The sequence below is a fragment of the Letharia lupina genome (assembly GCF_014066315.1).
Source record: "Letharia lupina isolate WasteWater1 chromosome Unknown contig_5, whole genome shotgun sequence".
In the NCBI taxonomy this organism is placed as follows: domain Eukaryota; kingdom Fungi; phylum Ascomycota; class Lecanoromycetes; order Lecanorales; family Parmeliaceae; genus Letharia; species Letharia lupina.
Window position 1 is genome coordinate 1,440,710 of NW_023502974.1, and position 18,561 is coordinate 1,459,270.

An 18,561-nucleotide genomic window follows, 5' to 3' on the forward strand; every position below is an offset into this window, starting at 1 on the left:
CTGAGAATTAATCAGTCAAAAACCAGTACTCGGCAAGCTTTTCACTACTGGGAAGCCCGCGCCCCAGCACATATTATTTCCATGCACGTACGTAGGGCTGGTATTTGTGGCTAGCCAAAAGGGCCCTCGGTGGCTACCGGCCTTGATTAGCGGTGTAATAAATAATGGGCGTTCCACATCTAAGGGACCTACTTGTTATTCAATCAATGACAAGACTGCATGCTTTTTGCGGCGCCTAAATTGCTATAATACATATAATGATACCCACCCATCCCCCCTTATGAAGGCCGCCAAAAGGTCCCTAAGGTGGAGTTTCTTTGCCCACTGGTGCCTGTCCAGTCTCCTCGACTTTGATCGTATGCGTGTTTGCCGCTGGATTACTGTCCTGGTGAGCCTTCCGGTCGCCTATGCGGTCGCTCCTAGTAGGCTGGACGATCCTTCCCTTCTCATCTCTAGGCTTCCTCTCCCAGCCCGTCTTCAGGCCGCGGGTAAGCTTGAAGCGTGGGAATATATGAGCTTCCGTGTTGATGACAATAGACTCCAATGGTAATAAATCATTAGGCGAGAAAAGAAGATAGAAGTATTTGAGAGTCTCGGCCTGATACTGTCAGCTCGTGGGTCTCGTCAGCAGCAACCTGGTGTGCCACTCACCAGCCAAAAGCTCTCCATGTTATCTTTCAGCAATGGGGGTATCTCGTTTGCGTTGGCAAGGCTGGTAAAGCCAGCTCCGTCCTCTGCCGCACTGTACTTAACGAATGACGTGAACATCTCCCAACCCCACTCGCGGTACTTCTCGTCGCCAGTGATCCGCCACATATAGAAGAGCGACTCAACTGTTTCTGGGCGCTGTAAATTATGGCGGTCGTTAACTTTGATGATATAGTCATCCTTCCACGCCGCATGTGCTCCCTGCGTCATCTCCTTAGACGCTAAGATTCCATCGGACTCCATGTGTGGGTTTTCACCAATTTGGAAATGAGCAATTTCTGGCGCTAAACCTGTCGGAGTGATCCGGTACATTCCCCAGCAAGTTTTGGTTAGTTCGATGGCGAGTGCCATGTCCTCTTCTTCCTTTTCGCTCCAAAGGCCAGCCTTCTTGACTTCTTCGATGGTAAGGCCTCCTGTTACGCCGAGGGCAATGGTACCGGGCATGAAGCAGACGAGGTGGTCCATTTTCCCCTCAAGTTTACCACCAAGACCGAAAGGACGCTCAGCCAGGACGGTGAAATGATTTGGAGTCGAGTATGTAATTAGCCATTTTCTGACACCAGCGAGGGACTGGTTCCACATTTCTTGATAGATGGGCTCTTCACAGGAAGTTTGCAGATATTGCTTGATGAGATATTCATAGTACGAGTCGCCTCGGCTTCCTAGTCGTATATTATTGGCCCTGAAACCACCTGTGGTGGCGTATAAGAATATTGGTACAAGACCATCCTCCATGCCATTGTCGTCGATGACTTGGATGACTTTCTCTGCACTTTCCCAGTAGTTCTTTTCCCCAGTCAGCATGGCAAGATACTTGAATTCTAATTGCAGACTAGATGCTTCAGCGGTCGATGATGCGCCTCCATCTACGTGGGATTCCTTTCCCTTGGAGGTCTTTAAATTGACGCTTGCATACGGTACACCGCTGTTGGAATCGAAGGCGCCCATCAGGCGACCTGCCAAATCCGCAGCCTTCTCAAGATACAGATCCTCTCCGGGAGCACCCTGATCATCGTCCGTCAGAGGAGCCATCTCAGGGAAAGCAGTGGAGAGGTAGTGCGCTGAAAGAAGGCCCCCCAGCATGCGTATCGTAGTCTCGAAGGTATTGACCTCATGGTCCTGGTCGTAATCCAAAGACGTGGATATCCATTCCCTGGCATGAGACAATCGGGATGTTAGGTTCATTATCATTAGAGTGTCCAGAGCATCGACAATGATCCAGCCCATGCCTTTGCCTTTGGTATCCATTTGTTTCCCTTTTTTTGAAATTGGGTGATACTCATCGAGGCCTGCAACATACGGTCATCAGCTTGTTGATCTTGAGGCTGATTCGAGACTTCCTCAGGGACGAAGGGTCTCATGTCATCGAAGTCGCTGCAAGCCACATACCCCATGCATACTGCTCGTAACCGTCCCAACTCAAGATGAATGCCTCCTTTACTTTCTCTCGTCTGTCGTTCCAATCCACGGATTCCGATATCGTAGGGCTGCTCAGCCAATTCCACGCGCTCTTATTGGTGTCTCTCAGTTTGGGCTTGACCATCGAAGGCGAGAAGATGCCAAGCCAGTATACCAACCCCATCAAAACCAAGATAGCTCCACTGATGACCCGCTTTTGTCTGTAAAAAGGTGTGTATTTTCTAGATCCCGCATAGTTGTAGGGCTTGTCCTTGTACATGGGCAACTCTTTCTTATCCATAAAGCTTTCCAATTTTGACCCTAGACCACCGTTTGTATTGCCGTTCTGTGACCTTGGTTGCCCCGAGTTGCCCCAGTAGTCTTCGGCATGAGAACGTTGTGTTAGAGACATTTTTTGTGACAAAGGCAAAGGTCAACATGTCCCGTCTTGCGGAATTATCATTCTCCCTCGCGAACCCCAATGCTGCCTCGAAGTCTGCTATATGGTTAGAAGTAAGCTTCTTCGAAAAGAATGGGCGGACTCGGACAGCAGCTCAATGATGTGTTGAGCTTTCATGACCTCTAATTACCAGTCGCCGAAAGTGAGACTCTGGTGATATGGGGATATGAGCCTCCTAAGAGAACAATATGCAATGGTGAAGTCGCGACGCTCAAAGGTGTTTTGGTCCAGATACAAGTGAGGTGGAAATTGGAAACGTTGACTGGACGAGCCTTGGCGTTTTCGATTTACCCCTGGCGACATATTTTCTACAACTACTCTACATACGTGCGTGTTCTTGGAAGCCTGATGAACTTGAATCAATCGCCTTGCTAATGCTTATGCTTCAGGACTGTCTATTATTCTATCTACAGCTTCTGGTATTCCAGCTTGCCTTCTAGCTTCTTGGATTCTGCGACCTTCCTCACTGCCTTGTTGAAGTCATCTTGATTTATTGAATCTCTGTAATCTTTAATAGCGAAAAGTCCTCTGCAATAAGTAGTTAGTTGCCGGTACGAATCAATAAACGTAGATAACTCACGCTTCTGTCACCACATTGCGAAGATCTGCACCATTCAGCTGGTCACTCATCTTGACGACGCTCTCGAAATCAATCTCTCCTTCTAGAGATACGCCGCTTGTGTGGATCTTAAGAATCTCTAATCTGCCGACCTCATTTGGTAGTGGTATTTCAATCTTCCTGTCCAATCGACCTGCTCTCAGGAGTGCAGGATCTAAGGTATCTGGTCGATTGGTTGCCATTATAATCTTGGTCTTACCCAAATAGTCGAAGCCGTCGAGCTGATTGAGCAGTTCCATGAGCGTGCGCTGGATTTCTCGGTCAGCAGACGTGCCCTCTGAAAATCGTCGTCCTCCAATGGCATCGATCTCGTCCATGAAAATGATACAAGGCTCATGCTCCTTGGCGTATCCGAACATTTCTCTGATCAACCGTGCTGATTCCCCGATATATTTGTCCACGATGGCCGAAGATACAACTGCAATTAGTATCAGCAGACGTATTGGCAAGCTATATCAGACGAACCCTACCTTTCAGGAAATTGGTCTCCAAGCCACTTGCCACCGCCCTTGCCAACAGTGTCTTCCCCGTGCCTGGGGGCCCGTAGAGCAAAACCCCCTTTGGCGGCTTGATGCCCACCCTCAGGAACAACTCCGGATTCTTTAGCGGCAGCTCGATGACCTCTCGGAGTTCTCTTATCTGTTCATTCAGCCCTCCAATTCCGCCAAAGCTGACCTGTCCCGGATCTTCCAGCGACATGTTGTATACCAGTGGGTCCACTTCACGAGGTAGCATTCGCATTATGGTAAGGGTAGTCATGTCGAGAGCGACGCGTGTGCCTTGCTTAAGCTTGGCTTTGTCGACCTTGGATCGGCAGCCAACGACGTAACGTGGACCGGACGATGCTTTGACGATGACTAGGATCCATGGTATTAGCAAAGTCTTACGCGTGGTTTTGTTGAGTCAAATAAGTCTTGAACGTGTAATACTCACATCTTTCCTCGTCGAGCTGCTTCAGAACCTCCCCTATGATCTGGCCCACGCTCTGTAAGGCCTTGATGTTGTCTTCCGTAGTATCGAAATCTTTCTGTAGGCCTTTGATATCGATCCGCAGTGTCTTGAGCTTGGCTTCCATTTCCCTCAGCTCAAGCAACTTGTTCTTGAACTGCTCCAGAGCATCAGCCCTCTCTGGGTCTCCTTTGCCGTCCATGCTTGCAACAAGGGATGGTGAAGTGTGAGATGTGAGATTTCCAGATCAGTGACCTGCTTCGCCCCAGGGGCAAAAAGTGGTGAGGTTCCAAGCCGTCAGATCCGAGATTATAACAGCGTCCAATTGGCCGGTAGGGTAGAGAGAGTATCTATCAGTATCGTCTAGGCGTTGGACAGTTGAACTCTTGGAGGTTGACGAATGTGGAGGGCAGAGGTACGCGCCTTCTGGAAGCTTGGACCAAGCGCTAGCGGCCCACCTAGCGTGCTTGGCAGCTTGGCAGATTCCTCGAGACCAAGTGTCTCGGTCCCTACGATCTTTTTCTGAAATTCGGCCAACATTCGTCTATTAAAAGGATACGTGTTACACAGCTAGGCCGTCATGGTACTCCAGGCCATCAAATACAGCCGCGGAAAGCTTGAAATCCTCGACCAGCTCCGTCTACCCCACGAGGAGGTCTTTATAGACATACGAACAGTGCAAGATGCCTGGGATGCCATCCATTCTATGCAGGTCCGAGGAGCTCCAGCAATAGCCATTGTCGCTGCCCTCAGCGTAGCAGTCTGTCTCAGCAATTGCAATAAGAACGGAGCATGTCCCGAGCGCCTCGGACTAGACATGACAGGGTCTGGTTTGATTATTCACAATCTAAGGTTCCTTCTCACGAGTAGACCTACGGCGGTCAATCTTGGGGATGCTGTGAAAAAGCTAGAGAAAGTTGTTTCTTCGGCCCAGGTCACAGCTGGCGCGACTGACTTCAATATTAATGAGGCGTACATACAAGCAGCAGAGCAGATGCTCGTTGATGATGTGCAAGACAATGAGGACATAGGGCGTTTCGGTGCTGATTGGATTCTACGAAATTCCAATTTGATTCCACCAGTTGGGAAGATATCCGTCATTACACACTGCAATACTGGGTAAGCGTTGCTGGCATCTCATGCTCATCTTCTTGATCTCTCTTTAACGCCTTCTCTCAAGTTCTCTGGCAACTGCAGGCTACGGTACCGCTCTGGGTATCGTACGAAGCCTTCATGCTCGTAGTTTCCTCAAACGAGTCTATTACACAGAAACAAGACCGTACAACCAGGGATCTCGCCTCACAGGGTACGAGCTTCTTCATGACAAAATACCAGCAACCCTCATCACAGACTCAATGGTTGGAGCACTCCTCGGTCTTAAAAGGGATTCAGAGAACATCTCTTGCATAATCGTTGGAGCAGACAGGGTGGCTGCAAACGGGGACACCGCAAACAAAATTGGCACGTACGGTTTAGCGACTCTGGCAAGTTTCCACAACGTCAAATTCATAGTGGCAGCGCCACGGACCACCATCGATTTAAGCACGGCTTCTGGCGCAGATATTACGATTGAAGAACGCCCGCCCACCGAGGTAACGACGATGAAAGGCCGTCCTATCAAGCGATTAAAGGACGGAAGCTTAAAAGTTGAAGGCGATATTCAAGAAATCGCTATTGCAGCGGACCTTACCGGCGCTTGGAATCCGGCATTCGATGTGACCTGCCATAGTCTGATTGATTGCATCGTAACCGAGAAAGGGGTTGTCGAGACGAGAGAAGACGGAGATTTCCATCTCGACGAGATCTTCCAAATATGAGCCAGCAGATGCCGGAATGTAACGAATAGGCCACAACTAACATGGCACACATCGATTGAGTTGGAGTCTGGACAGTCAACATGGAAAGGGCTTTCATTGCCTTGCAGAGTACTTGTTGCATCACTTGATGAAAAGACTGGGAGTGAAAAAAGGGGGCAACTGACAGCTTCAGAGTCGCGAACTCAGGTGAGAGAATTGCCCTCCAGCTACCTACTCGCGTCATTAGTAGCCATGTAAAGAGCTTTTCACAGCAAAGTTCTCAGATATGGATGGACATATTAGATACACAGCTATCATTGGGTCAAGAACAGCCCGTTCAAAAGATATAGGGCCCCAAATCCAACAACTATGGATGTTTAGCAAGCAGACGGCGACTCTAGAGTGCTAGTTCACCTGCAAAAGAATAAATAGAGAAATGAAGACGGTTATGTCGTGTCATTAGGAACTAGTATCCTAGCCAGCATGAGGTTGCACCGACGCCAATGCTTTCCCAGAATTCGTCGATCCGAACAAAACGCCGTGCTGGTTATTGGAATCATTGACTCGACTCGGCCATGTCATCTTCAGTCTCCCTTTCCTCCCTCTCTCGGTCACCCTTCCTTATGTTCTCTACCTTTTGCAACGGTTCCTTTACCTTTTCTTTCACCTTATCCTTGGTACTCCGTGTCCCTTCGCCCTTAGCCAGTCCTTCTTGCTGGTCCAAATCCTCCTCGTCACTGCTACTCAAACTGCTACTATCACCCTGTACAACGGCAGTATGCTTTCCCTCCGCCTTCTTTCGTTCTCTTTGTTCATTCTTCCACTTGTCCATCTTCTCTTTGTCGCCGTTGCAATCTAACGTCACGATCTTGATGCCGGGAAGATTCTTCTGCAAGAACTCTTTCAGCTGAGGAAGTAATTTCGCATTGGGCCGATATGTGCCGCTGTCATTGTCGATGATGAGTGAATAGTAGGCTGGATCCTTGGGCGGCTCGTCTTGCGGGGGTCCGTCCCCCATGTCACTTGGAGGGTGTGTGGGTTGGTCGTCAGGAGACCCTTCCTTGTGCGGCGTCTTGAGCCGCCGGATGAAGAACTCGCCAGAGAAGGCAATATAGATGTTCACGTCGCTATGCATAGTATGCTTGCTCAGCAGATCGATTCCAAATTCTTTGCCCGTCTCTGTGAAGCGCCATATCCCGTCTAGTGTCAGCACATAGGTATAAATTCTGCCGCCTTTGTCGTGGTGAACGAGGTCGAGGAATTGGAAGGTCATGTCCCGGGAGGGAGAAGGCAAGGAGCCATATATGGTGTCACGGTCGTAATTGTAGATACGGTTATGTTGGTGGTGTAGGGCGTGGTGGAGGACGCGGCCGCGTAGAGAGGTCGATGTAAACATGCCTTTGACGAACGGTCTGAATTCTACATAACGATGGTAGAGGGATGCAGGGACAGGGCCGGCAAGCTGAATCTGGTTGGCTTGGAAGCTGTGAATAATTTAGCGCGGTGCTCTCCACATGATAGCGACGTTGATATGGCGCTCCTTACGCGTATTTCTCTGTCTTCCCATCTTTGCCTGGCTCTTTTGTACCCGCCAGCCTGCCAACCATGGGACTGAGATGCTGGCTCCAGTTGCAAGGGCCAACAGTCCAGAGTCTACCACCATTATCGGTATCTGTCTTCCCAAGCACTTCCACGCTAATGAACAGTTCGCCGGACATATGAACGCCTCGATTGAACATGGCAGCGCAACCTCGTATCAAGTAGGCGCGCTTGCTCCCCATTCGCTTCTTGATCTTGTAAGACTGATCTCGTATGCCTCCGAATTTATTGGTCAGACTATCAACATACACGTGCACATTGCCTAGGCGGTCATCATGGTCGGCGGGGTCCTCGTCGTAGATTCGCGCTTTGAGCGCAAAGCCATTCGCCGGAACATTGGCCACGATCCATTCTGAATTCCATATCGGATCACAGTTCCTTCTAACAGTAGGCGTACGAAATGTCATGGGGGGGTCTTGTTTGTGTCTTGGCGGCAGGCTCGTGGTCAAAGTAGCAAGCACGTACGGATCCGAAGACATGGTGTTAATGTCAGCCATTGGGAGCTTCGAGGCTCGGTGGAAAGTGAATTTGACATTGAACCCTGGAGGAGCTCGAGGAATGGCAGTGTCATCGAAGCCTCCGGCAGGTTGTGCACCATCATCCTTTTTCTTTCCTTTGCCGTGCTTCTCCGCTTTGGCTTGGAAGGACTCTGCCTTTTGATCGAATTTTGTCGCGTACCCAACGCTGCGGTGGCCATTGGGCTGTGAGACGGCCTTCTCCTCATTCATTGCTGACTGTCTTTTGTAGTTGATAATTGGCCAATTCCGAAGAAGGTCGTAGGTAGAAATTAAAGATTGTCGAAGAAGGCGGGTATTCAAAGTCAGCGCCAAGCTTGATACTTCACTGATAGTACTTTAGCGGGCAAATCCTGTTTACGGGAAGTCCTCGGGAGTGAAGATCAGGGTCTCTGGCTTTTTCTTGGCACGACTTGCTCCCGCCCGCCCCTCACTGCCTCGATCAAAACCCTAAATGCCTAAGAGCTTATTCAGTGTATAAGGTAGCTTGATTTACATGACTAGAGGGTCGCCATCTCGCTATCGAGATTAAGGGGGGTCATCTTAGGGCCCGGGTACCCTATACTAAGGCCCCTGAGCCCGATGATCGCTGGGCTCCCGCGGGCCTAGAGATCGAAAATACTTTATTTTGATACCGACTTCTTTAATCTGAGCTTAATCTTTAAAAATTTTTAAAGTAAATTTAAAAACTATTATTAGTTCAAGATTTCTTTTCTAGAATAAAAAATTCTCGAACATAGAGTCTAGGGAGTTAAAAGAAATCGAGTTTAAGCATCGATTTTACGCGTAAGATAATTTAGCTTAATACTAAACTAATCAACTCTAGATCAAATACAATAATTCTTTATAATAGAAGTAGAATAAGACTTAAGTTTAAGACTTTTTTTTCGAAATTAAATAATCTAAAATATTAAGTTCGAGATAATAAAAGAGAAAAAAGTTGAAAAGAAAAGTTCTAGTTTCAGGAAATTCCCTAATGAATAGCTTAGCAAATCTAATCATATTTCAATACTATAGAGATATAGACTCTCTGATATCTATTATAGTCTTATTAATTAATAGAGTAAAAAGACTTTATTAATAGATAAGCTATTATTATTATCTATAGATATTCTTATAGTCTAAAGAGAAGAACTATTTAGATATAATATTTTCTATTACTTAATCTTTTTTGCCTTTTTTTCTAACCTATTAAGCTATATCTATCCGCTTTATATAGTCTACTCGACGGCGGTTTTAGTTCATATACCATCGAAAAACCCCACTCTCTCCATCCCCTCAAACCCGTTTCCGCGCGTTTCGGAAAGGCTAACAGCATCCTATACTATACATCCGCATCGACCTTCTCCACATACTCCAACCCGCCCCTAATGACCGCGAGGTCGTTATTCCGGGCAAACAACACGTCGCGCCGCGGCGCGACCGCGCAAACCACGTCCCTCGTTCCGGCAAACCAGTCATACGGCACGAAGAAATGCCTCGAGTACGTGATGACCGAACCGTTGTGGCTCTTGAGGGTCTCGAGATCGGCCGAGCAGACCCAGGAGTGGGTGTCGAGGAAGACGAGCTGGTTGGCGTCATTATTGCCGAGGCCGATAACGTGAGCGACGCGGCGGGCGAGGGCCGCGAGCTGAGGGACGAGCAGAAGCGGGGTCGAGACTGCCGTATCCGTGGCGGCGGTTTCTTCTATTGTTCTTGTTGTGGTTGTTGTTGTTGAGACCTTGTCCACGTCTTGACTCTCTGTGGCTGCCTCGGCAATGCTTCCATTCCGCGAGAAATCCTCGAAATTGTTGAAATAGACGGAATCGAGGAGCTGTAGGCCGCGTGTATCTGGCGAGCCATCCAGCTCGCAGAGCTCGACGAGGACTTGGCATCGACGGCCTGAAGTATAAGGGGTGGCGCTCTTCAATTGGAGTCCCCTTATGTCAGCTATAAGATGTACACACGCTACTTCTGACCAGTCCGTCCAGGTGTAGATTCGAGCGACTGCACCTTCAATACAAATCATGTGGAGGGGCGACTGCTGGTGCTGTATCCACTTTCGGATCCCTATCGTGTCCGAATAAGTTCTCTCATCCTCCTGCTGGCCGTCAGTAGTCCAAAGGTGGTCTGATTGACGGGTTGACATGATGAACTTGCCAGCTGTCGCGCCTGGTAAGACCTGGATGATAGCCTTTCCGCAGTCCAGGCGAGACTGGAACACTAGTTTTTCGGTGACCCATCCCTCCTTCTGCGACATTTGCAATTTCCACGCGAGGAGCCCGTTTGACGCGTCGACGCTCATGATAATATCGCCTTGAGGCCACAAGGTGAGGATACGGACCAGGGACTTATGGCGGTAGAGCACTCGTATCTCGGTTCCAGTTTTGAGGTCGTACAAGGAAACGGTCCCATCATCCTTACCGCAGAACACTGCATCTCCCTTGGGATGTATAGCCATAGCACTTATCCTGGCTTTAGTATCTGAAGAGACCACATCGACGACTGAGGTTGATGTGCCTTCGCTACTTGAGTCACCCAAAGAGTCCCGTAGCAGGACTGCAGGTTCCCAGACATTGCAATGTGACCCTCTAATGTCAGAGAACCGGAGGCTGTCTCTGCTAAAAGCCAGTTGCTTGATGTAGACGTTGGAAGACTTGACCCGGTAGAGCAATCGCAGCGTGTCAAATTCATAGACCTGGACTGTTCCCCCCCCAGCGCCACCTGCGAGTAAGCGTCCATCCGGGCTGGCAGCGAGCGTATGGCAGTCTGCGCGGAAGCTCTCCAACTCGTGATCATCAAACGGATCAATGAGTACGAGTTCACCATCGAGATAAGATGATGCGATGAGGCCGATATTTGGGTTTGGGTTGAAAACGATGGCGGTGACCATATGTGTACTCGTCTCGCCAGTAGCCAACTTCTTGCCGCAGCTACCGTAATATGCATCTTCCTCAAGGTCCCAGAGTATTATCGGTCGACCGCTATAAGCAACAGCCATCATTTTGTGGCTCACGGCGATGGATATAGCACACGGTGTACGATGTAACCGCGTGTCCAAGAACTCACCTGAGTCACTCCATGGCCTGTTATGTTGCTGGGCACCGGCATTATCGAGATCCCATGACGCAATGTAGTTTTTCGATGACGCAGCTATTAGAAAGTTCTGGTCAAAGGCGAGATCCATAAAGCGTTGAGGGGCATGGAACTTGTGGATAATTTCGCCCGTGTAGGTGTCCCAGATCCGGATCGCCTTTATTCCGCAAGATGCCATCAATCCCGTCTTGCTCTTGAATCGCAGAATTCTCACAGACTCACCATGATTTATCATCTTGTATTCCTGAAACGACGTCGCATGGTACAAGGCAACCATTCCAGTAGTCAAGCCGACTGCAAAGAAATCATCTCCGTGACAAATGGCGCTGGTCTGGCCTTCATGAAAGTCGATGCAAGACAACCGGTCATCCCACTGAGCATTTGAGAGACCTACCACAGAGAGCTTCCGCCCATGGTTTGCAGTCTTGTGAATTGCAGACTCCGTAGGACAGAATGGCAGGATCAGGGAATAAATCGCTGAAGGTGACATTGTGAGAGCATCAGCAAACTTCGCAACAATGCGGACAAAGTCTGTTGTCCAGCCACTGATCGTCTGCACCGACCGGTCAAACGGTGACCTTTCGGTAGCGCATGAGGCGAGATATGCCCTAAGATGCTTCGCGGCGCGAATTAAAGGGATGAGATCATGTGTTCGGGCAACGAACTCGATCCATGACAGGACATTTGCCTTCAAGAATTTGTCGACAAGAAAGAAGACATCGTTGGCAAAGGGGCTAGCCCTGGCTAGATGATACGAGAATGCGCTACAGGCGTAAATTGAAAATTTGGCCCTTTTGCCCGCGATGTCCAAGGCAGAACCACGTCTGCCGGTCCGAGGAGGTCTCATCTCCTCCCCCGTGAGATACGTGAGACATGCTCTAGCAAGCCTCGTGTGTGCTTCCGTTTTGTTGACAGCGAATTCGGATTCCAAGTCATCGCTCAATAGGAATTCTCTGGCCGTTCCATGCACCATCTGCACCTTGCCGAACTTATCAACATTCACAAAGTGGCCACAAAGTACCTGGATACACTCCTCAAGTTTAGGAAAATTATCCTTGATGTCCAATGTCAGAGCGCCTTCAAGCTCCTTCATTGTCATTGGCCTTGTTGCACATGTTGTCCAGGTGAGAATAGCTTTAGCGAGCTTCTTCCCACCCGGGGCTTGCGTCATCAATTCCAGTGTCCTATGGTATAAGGGTTCCATATCCTTAGGAATCTCCTTGAGAGCTTTGCTTATTTCTTGCTCACCGTAGGAATTGGACAATTCACTAATGACCAAGACTGTCCACAGGAAAGATCCTTCCGATTTCGCCAGTATCTTTTCTACCAATGTAGCACGATCCTTGTCGTCTTTCAAAGTTATAGACTTCGCCTTCGCCTCAACCAAAAGCTTAATGTCAGGCAGAGTATCCGCTGTTGAGATCTTTTCATGCTGAAATCGATGAGTGCCGAGACTTAAGAAATGGTTGGCCAATTTAGGAGTCTCTCGGCTCGTGATCAAAACTCGTAACGGTGTGGACTGGTCAAGCTTCGCCAGCATTGAATCGAAAAATGATACGTAATTTGTACATTCATCTAGCGCATCAATGACCCAGTATTGCTCTGGAATTGCCATCTGGAAAATGCCACGCAGGAACAGTGCATGCCATATAGTGCGTTCGTTATCCTTGTCAAATCTCATACCATCTTCCTGCATCTCCAAGAGCGTGTCTCGCACCTGGGTGTTAGTACAAGCCATTTGGAAAGCCAGAGACCGAAGACAGGCACTAAGCCGCGACTTAGATTTGTCGCCGTATTTGAAGAAAAAGTAGCTGCAGTCTGCGTTGAGGTTTTCTAAATGACCAACTGCATAGCCTGCGAGAACAGACTTGCCAGCCGCCGGTTTTCCAGTGACCCAGAGCACACTTGGAGCTTCTAGAGCAAAGGTACTCCATCTCAAGTAGCTTTCTTTCGCTGAAAACCACTCGCAGGTTCCCGCCATACGGGCATCTTCGCTGGCGACGAGGTCATCTGCTGATCTCTCAGGTATCTGTAGGTATTGTTCCAGGTCCTTGATCTGCATGTGCCGTGTTCTCTCTTTCGATCTCAGCACTATCAAAATATTGAGCACATTCGCCATGAACTTTATGGTTTGCCCTACCTAGGTTGGAGGTAGTTTGAACCATGGACGCAAGCGCGTTGCGAATGACTACGTAGTTGGGGTCTGTCGGTGTCTCAAATTTGCAAATTGAACGGTGATCAGCATTCATCGGTATTTGCTTTTCTTCACGATAACCTAGCGTGGCCGAGTCGGGATCAACGATGAGCGTGCTAAGGATCCCAATTTTGAGCTTTTGTGTCTCGTAGAACGACCAGAGATCTACGTCAGCACTATAGTTGCGAAACTCATCATTGATAGACTGGACAGCTCCGGAGCCTCGCTCAAGGTCAGCAACGTAGGCACGGGACGAATAGGCAAAGTGCAGAATGTTGTTCAGGAGCTTGGCCGAGTCAGAACCTCTATGGGGCGTCGCAAGAAAGCAGATTGTGTGGACGCGTTCGGCCAAGTCCTTGTACGCTGCACCTTGCCTTGCGAGCATGTAGGCTTTCTTGATAACCAGGCCTCCCATACTATGCCCGATGAGCACTATTGCCGTATTTGCCTGGCTTAGATATGGTGACGTGCTCATTTCGCCAAGTAAAGACTTGCCGAAGTGATGAATGTTCAGGCAGTTGTCCTTGCCCTTGACCCAGTCTGAGTCATACCCGAAGCTATGCATTCGTACATTCTCAAATGCCGAATCTTTAGGAAGCCATTCCTGCGGCCAATAGTGTGTAATTGAGCTTGTCTTGCTCCATGTTTTCCTCGAACCACCGCCAAGCCCATGCACGAAAATGAAGTCGATGAGAGGCTCGGAGGGAGCGTAGAGGAGGCTCAGTCCAAAGGATCCTCTTGGGTCATCCACGCCATCGCTGGTGGAGGCAGTGGTCATTAACGTACTGGCAGAAGTCAAGTCGGTGTCCTTGTGTCGGAAACTCAAAATCGACTGTGTAAGATTCAGTCGAGTCAAACATTCCAACAACCAAATCAAAGACTTGAAAATTTTCTGGGAATAAAAAAAGGCCCCCCACTCCAGCTCAGCTCTCTCACCGATTGGATTTCGAACTTACCATGGTGTCCCGGCATCCTGTCTCAGATGATGCCAGCAATCCAAAGAAGCCTTACGGAGTACTCCTTATCGAACAGTTCTTGACCTATTATTGGATAATGTGTGCATTTAGTAGTCTCATATGCATGTAGAATAGTTATTCTATTGTGATTTTCTATAAAGGATGTAGAAGGATGGAGGAGGACTACCTATTTATGATGTGAAGCCCACATTAAGGCCATTTACCACTTAACATCTATTGGAACTTATCAGTATAGCTATGCTGGCCTCCTATTGGCTGATTCCAACACCTATGCCAATGGGTTCTCACGAAATGGAAAGCTGTATAAAGGTACGATAAGCGCTCCAAAAACTCCACGACACGCAACCTCCCATCTTATCACACCAATCACCTTCCACATATAACAGATCCCTACCGTATGCGTCAGACCGTAAGCGTTCCCGACCCACAAGGAGCAACGCCCCCACCAAGTACCTCTGGGAAACGGAGTTTCGCAGATTGTGAAGCGTCCGATCCTCGTCGCGAAAGCTGCGTCAAACTCTTCAAACAAGTACTACAAATTCGCTGAGAACGTTGACTTACAGATTTTCAAGGGTTGATTTCATCACATATCGAATTTGAGCGGCGTCATACACATTGGTCGGGTGCATCGCTTTGCAGAAGTCCGTGCGCACTAGCGTCAAAAAGGGTGTGGGGGGGGTATCGGAAGGTGGGGATTGGGGGCAGACGCAGGCGCGCATCGAATATCACGTCCTTCAGGAGGCTAGCAGACAGCTATCTATCACTAGCAGCACATCCTGCAAAATCCGAAAATATCTACCCATCCGTCGGCTCGTCCATTTGTCTCAATCTTCGAGATTTCAATCTTTCCATTTTGAAAAAGTACAGGTCCAAAACCTCTTGACAACTGTGGTATCAACGATGGCTTCCGAACCGCCCCATCCGACCATCTCAGCCGGCGATCACAAAGCATATATGGAATACGCCCTGGAGCGAGCCCGCCTTTCACCGCCCGCATCCACCAAATTCTGCGTAGGGGCCGTCCTCGTCGACGCCGACGAGAACGTCATCCTCTCCACAGGCTACTCTTTAGAACTACCGCGGGACTCCCTGGGCGATCCCGGCAGCACGCACGCGGAGCAGTGCTGCTTCATCAAGGTGGCCCAAAAGCATAACCTCCCCGAGGAGCGTATTGGGGAAGTGCTGCCGAAGAACACCGTCCTGTATACGACCATGGAGCCGTGCAATAAGCGATTGAGTGGGAATCGGACATGCGTGGAGAGGATCTTGCGGCTCAATGGCGCGATAAAGGTGGTTTACGTGGGCATCAGGGAGCCAGAGGTGTTTGTTGGGGAGAATGTGGGGATGCAGAAGTTGAAGGATGCGGGAGTCATTGTGGTGGTCGTAGAGGGGATGCAAGATCGGATATTGCAAGTCTCTACCGCTGGACATGAGGTTGAGAAGAGTTGATGGCTGCACTAAAGTCGGCAGTGCTTTTGTGCAATGCTCTCGGTAAAATCCTGGGCAATTTTTTAAAGAGGACGGAGCTGGACTTCGGGACGTTATACGGTGGGGTCTTTACATAATCCAAGAAAACCTCCTTGCAACGAGCTTCTCCCTGGAGCTATCCATATCTCTGTACTAAGTCCCTGATATCGCCAAGCATTCTATAAATTTTTGTCAGCAACAGCGTTCCTTGCAGGGCCACAAAACTTCGTACTGTTCTCTGAGCGCCTGATTTTGGGTGAAGAGGGCAGATACGTGCGTATTGAATCTTCTGTTCCAGGTTAGGCTCGGGAAAAGGTCCAAGATAGGCGTGGAAATGGCATCCTCACAGCTTGTAGAGATCCAAACGTCCGTCATAGTCCTCTTCAGGCGGAGATATTTGATTGTAAGAATGGTATGCTGCCAGGTATTCGGCGCCGAACCTATTGCAAACGGGCCGCCACTGGCCAAACTCATCTTCATCAAGCGGCTGCATGTGAGCTTAATGATTTCTGTTGCGTCAATCAGTCTACGTCAGCACTTACATTCGTTATGAGCGTAGAAACTGCATGCATCAAAGATGAGAGATTCCCCCGTCCCCACGTCGATCCCCGAATTCGCGTACCAAAGATCGCCGTGCACGAGCGAGGGTTTCAAAGACCGGCCGTCGCTCTCAAGTGGGCGCAGAAGACGCGGTATGACCTTATCGAAGAGCGCTGGAACTAGCGTATCAAATTCGGTATCCGGTCCCTTGGCTTCGAGTTCGAGATTGAGAGCCCGCCTCATGCTCTTCGCAAAGTAAGTCTCCCAGCTTGCTTCCCACTCATTGTCCTGGGGCAAATTGCCGGTATATGTTGTCACATGGAAGCCGAATTTGTCTTGCGGGGACTTGCTGTTCTGGTGGAGCGCTGCCAGCCGGGCGGTGAATCTGTGCGGGTCTGGCATTTCGTCGATCATCTCTCGGAATTCGCACAAGAAGAAGTGCGTGTCCGGTACGGTTTCGTACGTTCCCCAGGCTATCGGCTTCGGCGTGAAGTCAGGCAAGAGTGCGTGGGTTGCGGACATCGACTCGAACTCCCCATGCATCATGTTCTTGCCACGCTCTTTCGATATGACCTTAATAAAAAATGATTGTGGTGTCCCGTCGGCCAGATCGACGTCAATACGGCCAGTATAAGCCCAGAAACTGACGCCATGGCTTTCAGTAGATACCACTCGACAGCCTTCTGGTAGTTCTGGATATTGTTTAGCAATGAGTATATGAATTCTGGCGAGTGTGACATCTCACCTGCGGCGACGCTTGGATCAATCTTGATATTTCCTCCACCAAACTCCAAACCTGGAGCACCGTTATAGTTCATTGATATGTAACGAGTTATAGTGTTGACAAGATCTGAAGGCTCAGTCAGCTAATGTCGGTGACCTCTTATCGCAACGGTTTTTCCGTTGGTGGTATGATAAAAAGACCGCTCAACCCTCTTCTGTCTTACCAATGCAGTTGGAGAAGGCGGAGCTTGACCCTCATCCATAGGAGACTGGTCCGAAAGCTTTCCTTTATCTTTATATGGATGCGCTATGCATGTATCTTTAGGTTGCCTGTTTGATGAAAGGATAAACTCTGCGCCATACCATGAGTTGTTGTTCGCTCCCCAAAAAGAGTCTAAAAGCACTAGTGAAGAAATCAACCAAGCGCTTTTTAGGGGCATCGAAACGGATACCCCTGATTGCATAATCCTTGAGAAAAAGAAAAAAAATTCCCACAGTTCTGGCACAACCTAAAATTAAAAATCAAAATCTCAAATATTCTTATATAGATTCACAACTATAATTAATTATATCTAGAAATTATAAAATATATATATTAGGGATACTGTGTAAGAAGCATGCATGTACTCCTGGAAAGGAGTTTCACGAAGAAGCGAAAGGTGTTTCTTGGTTCTGATTGTGATTGAATGATTGATTAAGTCTCAGCTATAAACGTTCTCGAAGAAAGGAAAGGAAGCGACATGCCAAGTCACGCTAGTAAGGAGTTACGCTAGTAAGGTTTCTCACGCTATGCTCAGCTATAAACGTTCTCGAAGAAAGGAAAGGAAGCGACATGCCAAGTCACGCTAGTAAGGAGTTACGCTAGTAAGGTTTCTCACGCTATGTCGGGAACGTAACAATATACTTTATATACTTAAGTATTTATTATTAAAGTATCTAAAAATTTTAATCTTTATAACGTAAGTAAAATAAAATAATATTAATTTAATATTATATTAAAAAATTATCTAAATAAATATTAACATTTAAAAAAAAATTACCTCGGCTATTCTAAAGCTATTAAGAGTATTTCGAAATATTCGCTATTATTCTATTTTATAACGAGTTTAAATCTATAAATTAAATTCATAATCTATTTTTTTAATTAGAGCTATCGAGTAAATTTAGTAAGCGAACTTTAATAAGCGATATTTAAATTCTTTGCCTTTGAATAATTATAAGATTAAATTTTGAAAAAAAATCGGCGGTAAAAAGCGCAAACTACGCTTTATAATTTAAAAAAAAATTAGATTATTAAGATTACAGGTATGAGAAGTATGCATGTACTCCGGGCAAGTAGTTTCTCGAAGGAGAAAGGTGTTTCTTGATATGATTGATTGATTGAAGATGCTAGGAAGCTATAAAGAAACGAAGAAAGTAGTTACACGCCAAGCCACGCTAGGCTAAGCTACGCCAAGTCACGGAAACGTAATATAGATTTTTTTAATAGAAAACAAAAAAGTTATTCTAATTGTAAATAATATATTTTTTTTTTTAAATAAG

At 47.9% G+C, this 18,561-nt stretch overlaps 7 protein-coding genes across 7 annotated transcripts; 2 read left to right on the forward strand and 5 right to left on the reverse strand.

Moving 5' to 3' along the window:
- Window positions 1-301: 301 nt before the first annotated feature.
- Window positions 302-2,518, reverse strand: HO133_008697 (uncharacterized protein; the record flags this gene model as incomplete). Its single annotated transcript, XM_037299561.1, has 3 exons — window positions 302-598; window positions 652-1,997; window positions 2,098-2,518. 3 exons carry the CDS (start codon window positions 2,516-2,518, stop codon window positions 302-304), a joined length of 2,064 nt encoding a protein of 687 aa, XP_037155562.1.
- Window positions 2,519-2,973: 455 nt separating this feature from the next.
- Window positions 2,974-4,335, reverse strand: HO133_008698 (uncharacterized protein; the record flags this gene model as incomplete). The annotated part of the gene is made up of 4 exons (XM_037299562.1): window positions 2,974-3,094; window positions 3,147-3,603; window positions 3,656-4,042; window positions 4,119-4,335. The coding sequence occupies 4 exons, from the start codon at window positions 4,333-4,335 to the stop codon at window positions 2,974-2,976; spliced, it is 1,182 nt and encodes a 393-aa protein (XP_037155563.1).
- Window positions 4,336-4,713: 378 nt separating this feature from the next.
- On the forward strand, window positions 4,714-5,950 carry HO133_008699 (uncharacterized protein; the record flags this gene model as incomplete). The annotated part of the gene is made up of 2 exons (XM_037299563.1): window positions 4,714-5,252; window positions 5,314-5,950. 2 exons carry the CDS (start codon window positions 4,714-4,716, stop codon window positions 5,948-5,950), a joined length of 1,176 nt encoding a protein of 391 aa, XP_037155564.1.
- A 535-nt stretch (window positions 5,951-6,485) lies between these two features.
- HO133_008700 (uncharacterized protein) lies at window positions 6,486-8,256 on the reverse strand (the record flags this gene model as incomplete). The annotated part of the gene is made up of 2 exons (XM_037299564.1): window positions 6,486-7,413; window positions 7,475-8,256. The coding sequence occupies 2 exons, from the start codon at window positions 8,254-8,256 to the stop codon at window positions 6,486-6,488; spliced, it is 1,710 nt and encodes a 569-aa protein (XP_037155565.1).
- Window positions 8,257-9,367: 1,111 nt separating this feature from the next.
- Window positions 9,368-14,090, reverse strand: HO133_008701 (uncharacterized protein; the record flags this gene model as incomplete). Its single annotated transcript, XM_037299565.1, has 2 exons — window positions 9,368-13,209; window positions 13,259-14,090. The coding sequence occupies 2 exons, from the start codon at window positions 14,088-14,090 to the stop codon at window positions 9,368-9,370; spliced, it is 4,674 nt and encodes a 1,557-aa protein (XP_037155566.1).
- Window positions 14,091-15,189: 1,099 nt separating this feature from the next.
- HO133_008702 (uncharacterized protein) lies at window positions 15,190-15,738 on the forward strand (the record flags this gene model as incomplete). The annotated part of the gene is made up of 1 exon (XM_037299566.1): window positions 15,190-15,738. One exon carries the CDS (start codon window positions 15,190-15,192, stop codon window positions 15,736-15,738), a length of 549 nt encoding a protein of 182 aa, XP_037155567.1.
- A 361-nt stretch (window positions 15,739-16,099) lies between these two features.
- HO133_008703 (uncharacterized protein) lies at window positions 16,100-17,114 on the reverse strand (the record flags this gene model as incomplete). The annotated part of the gene is made up of 3 exons (XM_037299567.1): window positions 16,100-16,254; window positions 16,299-16,988; window positions 17,042-17,114. 3 exons carry the CDS (start codon window positions 17,112-17,114, stop codon window positions 16,100-16,102), a joined length of 918 nt encoding a protein of 305 aa, XP_037155568.1.
- Between the last annotated feature and the right edge of the window lie 1,447 nt (window positions 17,115-18,561).